Source organism: Strongylocentrotus purpuratus, unplaced genomic scaffold, assembly GCF_000002235.5.
Source record: "Strongylocentrotus purpuratus isolate Spur 01 unplaced genomic scaffold, Spur_5.0 spur5_scaffold_7, whole genome shotgun sequence".
Taxonomy (NCBI): Eukaryota; Metazoa; Echinodermata; class Echinoidea; order Camarodonta; family Strongylocentrotidae; genus Strongylocentrotus; species Strongylocentrotus purpuratus.
Genome location: NW_022145613.1, coordinates 28704032 through 28716609, shown reverse-complemented (window position 1 = coordinate 28716609; position 12578 = coordinate 28704032). Strand labels below are relative to the sequence as shown.

At 37.5% G+C, this 12578-nt stretch overlaps 1 protein-coding gene across 1 annotated transcript; it reads left to right on the top strand.

Annotated features, from left to right (window-relative positions):
- Nucleotides 1-1176: 1176 nt before the first annotated feature.
- On the top strand, nt 1177-10035 carry LOC105443434 (zinc finger BED domain-containing protein 1). Its single transcript, XM_011676566.2, has 5 exons — nt 1177-1492; nt 3671-4045; nt 5463-6005; nt 6697-6960; nt 8568-10035. Exons 1-5 carry the CDS (start codon nt 1283-1285, stop codon nt 9081-9083), a joined length of 1908 nt encoding a protein of 635 aa, XP_011674868.1. The 5' UTR covers nt 1177-1282; the 3' UTR covers nt 9084-10035.
- Nucleotides 10036-12578: the final 2543 nt, after the last annotated feature.

The window sequence follows — 12578 nt, the reverse complement described above, 5'->3', positions numbered from 1 at the left end:
CAAACTCTTAATCTTTCATACATTTCCTTATTCATTTAAAACAATAATACATATCATTTCATGTTCAATTTTCTTTTCTTTCAAAAACACTTTATCTGAAGTAAACGAAATAAATAAATGCTTGTTTATAAAATATTATAATCTGTCAAATAAAATTAATTAAAAATAAATACAGTACTACCTCTGAAAAGAGAAAAACTCCCCCAGAGAGAGAGAGAGAGAGACTAGATAAAGATTAAAAAAAAAGGACAACTTGAAACAAAAACAAAGAAAAAAAACAGAACAAAAACAACCATACAAAAAATAAACAAACGAACAAACACAAAGCAAAGGAAGACTGCTGGCCGGGATAGAGGGCTGGGAAGTTGCTAGAACTTTTAGGTGAATTTATATCATACAAAACCTTCCAAGGCCTCCCACTTGTAATGAATTGAAAGAGTATCCCTTTCCATTGCAATTAGTTTTGTTTCCTCTTTCCTATTTTCGAAAAAAAATTATCTTATACTTCATTTACATTTGGAGGCATGCACCCCTTCTCTCTTTCATCAAAAATCATCAATTTAATCAAAATTAGAATGTGGTTTAGTAATTGCTCTGTTTTCATTATAGTACTCCCATTTCTTCCATATGAATTTCTTTCTCTTTGGAAAAAATTGAGTACGGTATCATCATATTTTTGCCAGACTCTTTTTATTAGTATAAGGTGTATTACATTAAAAAAAAATACATGTTGATAGGTTTCCTCCAAATTATTCGAGTGAAGAACTTGGCTATCACGATTCACGACCTTTCTTCTATAATTTCGAATTTTGATCATCTTCTTAGCTTTAGGTGCATACTTTACGTCCCCGCCCCACAACCCCTAACCCTTTCGCCGAGCCCTACCTCCCTAGCATCTATCGGTCGCCGATCCCAACGCGTTATTGTCCATGGGTTAGACTTATTGCCAGGCTTTATATGAGTACAAACCGGTTCTCTTTATTTTTAAAATGATTTCATTTCTATTTTTCTCATACTATATTTTTAATAACTGTATTTATATATGAACCTATCCGTAATATTTCATAAAAATTGGCTTTATTCATATTTTAAGTAATATTTCCCTTTAAGTCCTTCGTTTCGATATATCAGTAGTGAACTTTGATCCTCCGCGCGTACTTGTACTTATGCAAATTGCATTGCAATGCATAGCTTTTCGATAAGATCGCTATTCGCGGGAAGCCGACACATCGGAAATTTGATCGATATTTCTTGACCGAATAAATCTCAAAAAGTTTGGGAGATGGAGGAAATTAAAACCCCCATGAAGATGTCGAAATCACCAGGGAAAAGACACACGCCTAGCAGGTCTCAAGTCTGGCAATACATTAGCTGTGATATTGATGCAAAGGTCGCCCGATGTAACATTTGCAACAAAACAATGAAGTACACAGGCGGCACTACAAACTTGCGTTATCATTTGACTGCGGCACACCAAATGCAAGAGTTTGAGGTAGGTCTAGATCTACGTTGTATTGTTGCAGTATCGTGTGTGCATATGTGTTATCGACGAAAATTATCAGAACAACAAATCGGTCAAAGTTATCGGTTGATTTAATTTATTTTCAACGTTTATTTGAGCGAAAGTAGTAATGTAGGGTCTCTTGTCATTAATTTGTCTGGAAATACATGTGTAACTTGGAAATTGTATGCCCTAAAATTGAAATGAATATGATCAGATGTCAGACTCTGACGCGTCTCTTCGGTCGTGTCCGCTGATCTCGATTCTCGGGCGGAATGCTGTGGATGTGGTCGGTGCAGTGAGTTGAGTGCCGACTCCGTCGGCCCGGGCGCGGCACGGCCAAGGGCAAGGCAACCTTGGGCTTAGCTTAGCGCTGCCCGCCTGCAGCTTGTGTAAGTTGAGTGGTAGAGGGGTCTCGTGTAAATGGCATGGGCCCTTGGCCTGTGACGTGAGGCTAGTATTTACCGACTTTCTGAGAATAGCTGAGCTTGCCTTTAGAATTAAAGGCTTTGCCTTTAATAGCCTCAGTTAGTGTAAACTCTCCAGGAATTTACCTTAAATTACAAAAGAAAAAGAAGACGGGACCTCTCCCCTGGCCCTCCCCCCACTTTTTCAAGCACCTGAAAAGTGCCCCTTTTTACATAGGAATAGTGCCCCTTTGACTTTGACAAGTGCCCCTATTAATTTGTAAAAGTGCCCCTTCCTGCCCTGGCTTTTCAATTCTGATAAGTGCCCCTTTTATTTGGACACGTAGACCTACCTCTTTTCCTTCGACAAGTTCCCATTTTCCTTTGCAATAAGTGTCCATTTTCCATTCTCATTTAGAAGTGTCTTTTTTAATCTCTAGTAAGTGCCCCTAGTACGAGAAGTGCCTCTTTTCACTTTTGATAAGTGCCCCCTTCACCTCCGCTAAATGCCCCTTTCAAATCTGACCGGTGCCCATTTTCTTAACTAGACTTCTAGACCTAATGCACATTTTCCTTTATTACAAGTCAAGTGGCCCTTTAGGCTTTAGAGTCTACATATCTGGTCATTGCCCCCTTTTCACCTCTGATAATGTCCCTTTTAACAATATATCATAATATAGTCTAACCAGTAACTGAATTGATGGGGGCCCCTTTTGTGTCCAAAAATGCCCATTTCATATTCTCATGACTGACTTTTTTTTCATCTCTTTTTTAATGGTCTAAGAAGTGCCCCATTTTCACCTCTGATAATTAATTACTCTTTGTTGTAGGCCTACTTTTGCACATGCTCCTTTTCTTTCCTGATAAGTGTCCCCTTTTCCTCTCATCATTAAATGCGCCCTAACTAATTTCAAGCGACTAAGAGCAATTTCCCCCAAAGCTCGCACGCATTTATAGATGATATAGATCTCTAGATCTAGATCTACTTGCATATTTATCAAACGTCTTCAGTCTTCCGTTATGAGAATGTGCTTATAACCCCATTAGTACTGGGTTTTTCCTCTTTATTAATTATAATTTTTTGCTCTGCGACCTCACACATCTTTAAATTTCTCCTCGCTCGCTTGCAAACAATTTTTTAGACACTCAAACTCAACTGCAAAGCATGATGCTTAAGCAATATCTTGTATGGTGTATAAAGTGAAACAAATATTGAACTCATCCCTGATAATTGTAATCACAATGTAGGGGAATATACCAATGTCTAAAAAATTTGTATATTTTCCCTTTGAGATTTCCCTTTGTAGGTGCCCTTTTTTCTTGGTATATAACAAATATTAAGTGTTTCTCGTATCCACCCGCCTCCTTTTTTTAACTATTTACTATTCAGAAAAAAAGCCCCCCTCCCCCCCAAAAAAAACCTGTGATAGATCTACATTTTATTTAAATCAAAATAGCTTCTAAAGTGATACAAATCATTTGTTTTGTCATACATTGCAACAGTATACTCGCATAGCTCAGTCTATAGCACAATATCTGTAAATAATATTAGATCTACAGTACATAGGCTTAGCCAGCTATAATTAGCATGGCAGCCATCTTGAGAAAAAAAATTGCAAAATTGTAAATAGTAATGCCCGCCACCTCTTTTTTTTAAAAGTCCGGACGAGAAACGCATTTTAAAAATAATTTGGCCTTACAGTTGTACCTCCAAAGCAGAACAACATTAGAAACGGCTGATTTTGTCTCTCTGTCAATCTAGGTTATTGGGCCATCTGCCAGAATTTACAAAGAAGGGGGAGAATGGAAGACAGGAAGGAGGGTTCGTGCACCCAAATCCGGATCAACATTCCGTGTCAGCATAAGTGGATCCCCATCAGGCAAAGGTTCTTCCCGCGGCAACAATTCACCATTGCCGTCAACGTCCAATGCTGCGGTGAAGATTCCCTGTGGCCCAGAGAGATCCAAATTCATCAACTCGCACGTCGTGATGCTCCTGGCCCAGGGTCTGCTTCCAGTGAGCATGGTTGAAGACGAAGGGTTCATCCGATTTGTCCAAGAGCTGGAACCTGGCTACACAATGCTCAACAAACATACAGCTCAGATGAAGTTAATGGCAAAATTTGGAGAGTCACAGGTAAGCTACATGTACAGTACATGCTATGCTACATTAAAAGCACTATTGTAGCTTGTTAGGTCCTATTTTGTTGTCTTGAATGTAAGCCTACATGAAAGCTCAACATTTCTTTCGTTACATTAGTGCTATTATCTAAAAAGATTTAAAATATTTTGTTTTCATTAAAATAAGATTAAATTTTTTTCTTTTTTCTTTTTTTTTCCAACTCCGAAATAGTAAACCAAAATAGTACTCTCATATAGTACTTTCTAAAAATAGGTCAAATATTTCTGGTCATGTGACGATCTCTCAACCAATCATAAGCCAACAAATTTTTGATGCAGGATATAATACATGTTATATCCCTTATCGTAAGATTGTTGCATTAGGAGTGTACACAACAAGAAAATGAATAGTTTTACTATAAAAGACGTTTCCTGCTGCCTACATCGAAATAGTACCTTTTTATTGATGACGTCACGCATAGTACCTTTTTTTCCCTAGGGAAAAAAAGGTACTATGCGTGACGTCACAATAAAAAAACGCATATTCTTGAACTATGCGTTTTCCCAGCGAGCGCGTACATGATTTCAAATGCCTCTGCGAGGTCAATCCCCGCGGTGTCACGGCGCTCAATTTACGCTGTGCGATAACTGCATTACACTAGCGCCAGCTAAACATTTTTACATCCTTCAATGTTTCATTTGAGCCGTGCAATTTTCTTTATTTCTTTTCGATCTGAATGTAGATGTGAATGTGAGTTTAAGGTTCATGTTATTATAGAAGTGTACAAGGAATAATACAGATGGAAGGGATATAAAACAAATATACAATGACTCATTCTCGGAACAAGCTAAAACTAATCGCACTCAGGAACATCATTAGTACTTTCTCCCTCGGGCCGATGGCCCTCGGGAGAATAGTACTAGTTGATGTTCCTTCGATGCGAATAGTTTCAGCTAGATCCTCGAGTGTCATTGTATATTTGTATACTATGCTACATTAAAAGCACTATTGTAGCTTGTTAGGTCCTATTTTGTTGTCTTGAATGTAAGCCTACATGAAAGCTGAACATTTCTTTCGTTACATTAGTGCTATCATCCTAGGGCAAAAGGATGCTTCTCTTAGTCCAAATCTTATTTATTCCTATATTATTATTTTACCATGGTGCTTTAGAAGAAAATTTCTTCAACAGAGAATCTAGAAGAAATCAATGGGCTGGTGCTTACAAACAATATCTTTTTAGAAATCTAACTGAACCAACATCATGTAATTGTATGAGTGAAAGAGAAACGATTGATTACACCTTGAAAATGCTTTTCATGCTTTCCAATTAGTATGCTGAGAAGCTTAGACAAAATCGATCATCATAAAGATTCAGCCAACCCAGTCTGATTTTGTGACTTCAAACCTCATTCTGCTTCCAAATCATTTTCAGGAGAAGCTGAAGATCTGCCTGAACAAGGACGCCAAAAACTTTGGCCTCATGTATGAAGTATGGACAGGCCATGATAAGAACAATTACCTGACTGTCACCATCCACTACCTGACACACCAGTGGAACCGAGAGTCCTGGGTGCTGGGGACGGACCGCGTATCCGCCAAACCCTCCTGCACCGAGCTAAGCATGTGCATTCGGAACTTAATCAGCCATTACCAACTCTCCCTGGAGAGCATAACGGCCGTGGTCAATCGGCAAGGGATGCTCAAGGGTACACAGATCGGCAAGGTCGGGAGTGCGTTGCAGTGTGACAGCATGAGCTGTGCAGCGGAGAAGTTGGAGCAGTGTGTCTCGCTGGGGTTGCAGCTCTCCAGTGTGAAGGAAGTGGTGGATGAGGCTGCCAAAATGGTCAGGTACTTCTTGCAGAACGAGGAAGCCAGGGAGATGCTGGACAAGGCCAAATATGACAACAAGCTGAATGTGGAACTCCAAGACTACAACAAAGGATCTTGGTTGGGCGTTGCTGACATGCTGCAGAATGTGAGAATTCTTTACTGTTAGATCTGTCAGATATTAGTGGAAGGTGGGGCCTTCAGTGGGGGCCTTCAGTGGGTTCGATAAAAAGAATCAAAAGCATGAAATCACTCAGTACAAAGATGATGGAACAAATTATTTCACGGAGGTGATTTCAGGAATCCAATTTTCTTAAGTGGTTTTACAGTGGGGAAGAAGATATTTATATTTACTTGTTGCTCTTTTCATTTATACAGTAATTATATTTGTATATGTTTAAATCCAGATTGGTGATAATGATGAATGGAATAGTTTTGAGAGTATTTTATTTATTATTTCTTTAAAAAAAATGTCCTGATAGGTTTTAAAAACTGATTTCTCTGAATAATAATAATAATAATAATATTAGCTCACATTTATAATGCGCCCAGTACTTTGTTTCTAGGCGCAGCACATATTATTACCCAGGTCATCAGATTCAGGCTTACCCGCAACACAATGTATGCACATTTTCCACTCACTGGGGAGCAGTTGCCATTCTACAAGCGCCACTTCCTAATCCAACCACATTAACTTTTGCATCCTACCAGGTACCCATTTAACACCTGGGTGGAGAGTGGCAAATTTAGATCAATGTCTTGGCAAAGGTGACATATCCACTCAACCACGTTGGCATGTTCTGAAATAATCTTATTTCTTTATATTCCTTTTTACTCAGGTCATTGCACTGCAAGACGAGATCGAGACCGTCAAAGTTCTGGATGAGAAGAACCAGCTGATGTACATCCATGAGTGGGAGAGTGCCGGTCAGTTGGTCCAGTCCCTCCAGATCTTGAAGGCAGCCCTGACTGTGTTGAGCGACCAGAAGAGTGGCTCTGTTGCCTGTCTCCTGCCCGTTGTTCACAGTATGCTACAGCACTGCGAGGGTCGAGAGGAGGATAATACCATTATCAGCGAGTTTCTCGGTTTAATTGCCAAGGAGGTGAATGAAATTGATGCACTGCATATTTATTTTGGGAAGCGTTCAGGTGTATGTTAAAACACAAGTTTTTGCACATATAAAATATTCATGAATTTCGTGAGTGGTTCAGATTCATGACCTTACATGCTTCAGAATAATTGAAAAATTAGGCCTGACAAGACACTAATATTTTGTAATAAGCTGAAGTTGTGTACAATGCATAAAAGTTAACTGATTTAAAACTTTTTAAATGTATATTTGATTTGATTGAAGCTGAGCCGAGACAGATTTTACCTCTTTGTTTTCACATAAAAATATACAGCGCATTAAAGGTGAAATTCAAAGAAAATCACAAATATGTCAACTAATGTATCACCAGAAGCTGCTAAGCTAACAGAAATACAAATACAACTACCTCCATAGCAGCTGGGATATACAAGAGATTCGCCGGAAAATAACGATGTTTTAATGACGTCACTATACCAACACTGCCCAAGCAGACGACATCCCATAGAGAATGAACATAATTGCAAAGCTATTATTTCTCAAATTATAATGAGTGTAGTGTATATAAATGTAATGGCATGTCAAACCATTCAAAAGGGAATATGACCCGATTCTGATAACTAAAATCTTTTGCTTGTAAATACACAGGATAGGGGTTAATTAACAATCAAAGAAACCAGACTTTCAAAGTGAAAAACCCCCGGAATGATATTAAGGATGGTATTTGTTCCCTCTTGAAATGCCGAACATACCCCGGTGTGTGCAGCTGAATATACAATGGCGTCTTATTTTGTTTACAAGCGACAGATTCCTTTATTTTTGTATCGCTGCATTTGTCATCAAAATAAAACCATGCGTGGGATTTAGAGTGAGGCAATAGATTATACATTTAGCCCGACGGTAGTGAAGTAAGAGAAAGAACTCAAGAGAAGATGAAAACACAGGCACTGAAAACGTGTGAGATGTCATGGGACATCGTCTGCTTGTGCAAGTCATGTCCATACTGTGATCTCACACATCTCAGCAGCGTTCGGAGAGCTCTTCAGGTGCTATGCCGGGGCTGTATTTAAGCGTTTTGTAATTTATAATAAACATTACTTCGAATGTTTCCAAGCATTGAATTTTGATAACCTTGTCGAATCAAAGTTTCAACTTTGCAATAATGAAAATAAAGTTAGTTTTTAAAATCAATGAATATCTACTTTAAGATTAATTTACCTCCTTGGCAATGTACCTAAGAGGGGTCGAAAGTCGAAGTTTCTGGTCTTACTAGAATGCTTGCATGAATCCCTCTCAGTTTCATTGCTAAGGAGGTGAATTCAAATTAATGCCCTGCATATTTTTATGTTGAAATTTGAAACAGAGAGGCAAAATCTGTCTCGGCTTCAATCAAATAAAATTCACATTTAAAATGTTCTAGGTCTGTTGACTTGATTGAATTTGATAATTCTTAAAACGATATACGGTAATGATCGTAAATACCTATCTAGAAAAAAGAAAAAAGGATCAAAAATTTGTAATAGCTACCTAATGTCTTATACTACATGTATATTTGTCTAGATTTTATGGTCATAGCAACAATGCATTTGAAATTAAAAGTCATTGATTGCCATTTTTTTCAGGTTCGGGATAAATGGGATCTCAACGCCATCATGCCATCTTCAGTCACAATGCTTTCTGCGCTCTTGGACCCCCGCTTCAAGCAACTCAAGTTTATTGCAGACGACGACAAATTAGATGTCATCGATGCTCTCAAACAGCTGGTGACGGCAAACGCCACTACAAACCAGGAGTCGGATGACCCTACAGCCAACAGTGTCTCTCCATTCCTGTGTCTGTTCGGTGAGGACGAGTTCAATAGTAAGCCTGAAAGCACCGATGCGGAGGTCACGACCTACCTGTCGTACCCACCTCTGTCAAGAGACATGTGCCCGTTGGACTGGTGGCGCATGAACCAGGGCAAGTTCCCCGAGCTGTCGAAGATCGCACGCTGTTACCTTGCCGTACCTGTCGTTGTCCAGTCCTGGAATGACATCATGACGGGGACGTCCAAGGTTGACCTGAAGAGGGCTCTCCTGGAGGTGGACACTGCTGGACCATTGATCTTCTTAAACAAGAATTGGTCCATTCTGTCATAGGCCAACTAGTGATACAGAGAGAGAAAGAACTCTTGACAGTCTAAATTATTACAGTCTGAGGATTTTTGTAGGCGAAGTCTTATGCTTATTGATATTGATTCGCTTTTTTACATCACAGTCACGTTAAAACTTCCAGACACTGAGCTTTATCTTCATCTTCACATTTCAAAGAATCTCCTTGAAACTTCAACAACAACGACAGCATGTGCAGTCAGTATCTTTATGGATAACTCACTGAGCATCATGTATAGAGTGTTTAGATATTTATTTTGTTGTTGTCTTCATTCAAAGGAATTGTAAATATGTTGGATATGGAATGAAATGTGCCTTTTTGTTTCTATTTATTCCAGTTTAAGTGTTCATGTTTAATAGTTGAAGCACTTTGATCACTCCATATTGTAGCAAGTTTGCACATTTGCACCTCTTGCCCTCCCCTTTCTCTCTGTTTCTGTCTCTTATCTCTGTCTATCTGTCTCTTTCTTACCCTTATGCATGTAATTAAAACCCATTTGTTTCAGATTACCAATGTTTATTAAAAGAAAAGAATATTTCTTCTTTTTATATTTGAATGGTAATTTGTTTGCAACCACATAAGTGTTGGTCTTTGACCTGCCAGCTTAAACATGATGTTCTAGACCTTTTTTTTTTTTTTTTTTTTTTTTTTTTTTTTTTTTTTTTTTTTACTTTCTGTTTCTGTAGCTGCATTAAGTACTGACTGGACCTCACTTATGAAAAACTATGATAATAGTATCGCTTAAAGGTATTCCCTACTATTTTGTGTTTGTATGCTAGTATGAGTATGAATATGTCAATAGTAAGGCAGCTGTAGGTGTACCTTTAATGAAGGATCTTGTTATCTTTGTTGTTATCGATGAGGTCTAGCCCGCACTTTGAACAGATAGTTCTAGTTTTTTTTACTTGAGAATTAGTATTTTGAAGAGTTACACTCTTCTGCGTCTCAACAGATGATATGATCAGTCACTGAAGCAAATGTAATAATATTTTAGTTATAATTTGCAAATGGTTTTTGCACTCTTTCCAAGTAATATATTCTAAATTTCATGTAATTGGCTGATTATAAGATTATTATAATCATAGTTTTGGGAATATTTAATTGATTTATTTCCTTGATCGGCCATTTTCGTAATTATGTAATCAAATTCAATACACAAATCTTTGTAAGGTACCTCATTACAAACTCTTTCATTCACCTGTTAGGTATAATTGTGTCTCCATAGTCAGAATGTGAATAGGCCATTTTCGCAATGTAACCAAATTTAATGCATAAGTCTTAGTGCATTTAACTTGGTAACATTACGAAAATGGCCTATTGCATACATACAGTCAGTAGGACAAGCCATGATGTTTGTCCTACCTAGCAACAATTAATGTATGCAATTGCACAAATCTTTGTATAGTGCCTTGTTACAAACTATTTCATTAACCTTTTAGGAATACATGCCAACCAGTACGATCTAGTCGTATTTCGTACGACTTTTTTTTTTTTTTTTTTTTTTTTTTAAAATTTAAATTTAAATTTGTTCATTAATTAATTCATTTTCAATGGCAAGATGCCCATTCTGTCCTGTAAAGTATCCTTCAAGCATCTCACATAGGCAATTTGGGGATTTTTATTGGTTTATCCAACACACCAGTTGAGACGAAATCATGCATATGCAACCAATGATCCATAAAAAAAATTCTTCCTGTATGTAGGAACTGCAAGTGGCATTGATCCGCGTAACAGTCCGTGTTTATTTTTTAAGAATACAACTTTTGTCAGTAAAATACAACTTTTGGGATTAAAGAATACATTTTTTGAACTCCAGAGGTTGGCAGGTCTGCATTCCCTGCTTTTAGGTAGTGACAGTTAATGTATGCAGTTTGCATTCTGACTATTGAAATACAATTATTCATAAAGGGTGAATAAAATAATTTGTAGCATGGCACTTGACAAAGATTTATGCATTAAATTTGATTGCATAACAAAAATGGTCTATTAATTATGTGTATGTTATGCATACCTGTATTTGCCTTATTGCCTCAAAGTCCCAATTGAAGTGAGATGGCTGGAGCAAAGTGCACTTCATATTTCTGTATTGACGGCTGCTTTAATGTTTTAACCCATATAGTTGTATTAGGTTTAATATCACCTCCTTCCGCCATTCATTCCTAGTACGTAAACTTTGTTATTATTTATTGACAGGTTTTTTTTGTTCTCCTTTTGGGTATTTTTTTTAAATATTTTCTTTTTATTTGTTTCTTTATTTATTTTTAAAAATTTTGTTTAGGTTTACCATGTCCATTGTGAACAAGGCCTTTAGTTAAAAACTGCTAATGTCCCTTACTTACAAAGTAGTACATTACATATTTTGCAATAGTTAAGATGAAGCAGAATATTTCTTGATCTTTTAAAGAACTACCTGTACATGATGTACAATTATTATAGTGATATGTAAATAGTTGCATGATTTTAATATTTTATTGCATCAAAATGGAAATAATGTTGGTGCTACATTCAATTCTTAAATTTCGCATTTCAATACATGTAAAATGTATTAAAATATACTTTTTATTGATATTCACAAGCTTTTTCATCTCCTGTCTGAATTTCTTTCTTTCTTTTTTCTCCAGGAAAGGTGTCAGGGTGAAATCCATGTTTACTTTGAAGGTTTCTTCCAGTCGACATTTTTGCTTCAATTAATTAAGATCATTAGATGCTAAACAAACATTTGACTTCAAATATATGTAGGGGCCTATGTGACTGCAAGGGTGAAATTCAATATACAGTAATCCATTCTTGACGATAATAGTTGCTTCAGAGACATGCCTCTGGTTGCTTCAACCTTGAAAACAGTCCGTGTGGGATTTGTGAGCTATGGATTGTAGAGGCAAATCACTAGAACTTTGAAATATTGCAATTTGGGCAATTTCTGATTGAGTTCACTTGTGTTACATAGCTGCAAGCTTCACGTGACGTGGGGACATTTGGTGATTTGAGTTTAAATCGTGAAGTTGGAGCAGCCTAATAATGTAGGCACTTTGAGGTTGAGATAACCATGACAGATCAAGTTGCATGAATACAAATTGAAAGAAATAGAGAGAGAGAGAGAGAGAGAGAGGGAGGAGGGAAAAGAGAGAGAGAGAGAGGAATTATAGCAAACGAGTGACTGAGAGAGCTGCCTAACCTGTCCCAAATTCTAGAATTTGTTAGTCATTTATTGTATTATCCAGCTTGGTATAAAAGAGGTGTATATCACCTTACCGCTCCCCCCCCCCCCCCCCCCCCGAGGCTCAGGGTTAAATGCTTTTAATTCAACGTTGCGCTTGTTAAAAATTAAGGGGAAACAAAAACATATGACTGACAAACTAATATACATAGCCCCCCCCCCCCCCCCCTGAAAAAAATTGAACCTAGAACCATGCCTGTGCCCTTTTCTCCTTACTTTTCTTTCACATAATTTTCAGCTCATATACATTTATATATATATATAT

Coding starts and splice junctions, on each gene's coding strand:
- LOC105443434 (XM_011676566.2), top strand. CDS start 1,283: ATGGAGGAAATTAAAACCCCCATGAAGATGTCGAAATCACCAGGGAAA. Junction 4,046..5,462: donor CAAAATTTGGAGAGTCACAG/GTAAGCTACATG, acceptor AATCATTTTCAG/GAGAAGCTGAAGATCTGCCT. Junction 6,006..6,696: donor TTGCTGACATGCTGCAGAAT/GTGAGAATTCTT, acceptor CTTTTTACTCAG/GTCATTGCACTGCAAGACGA.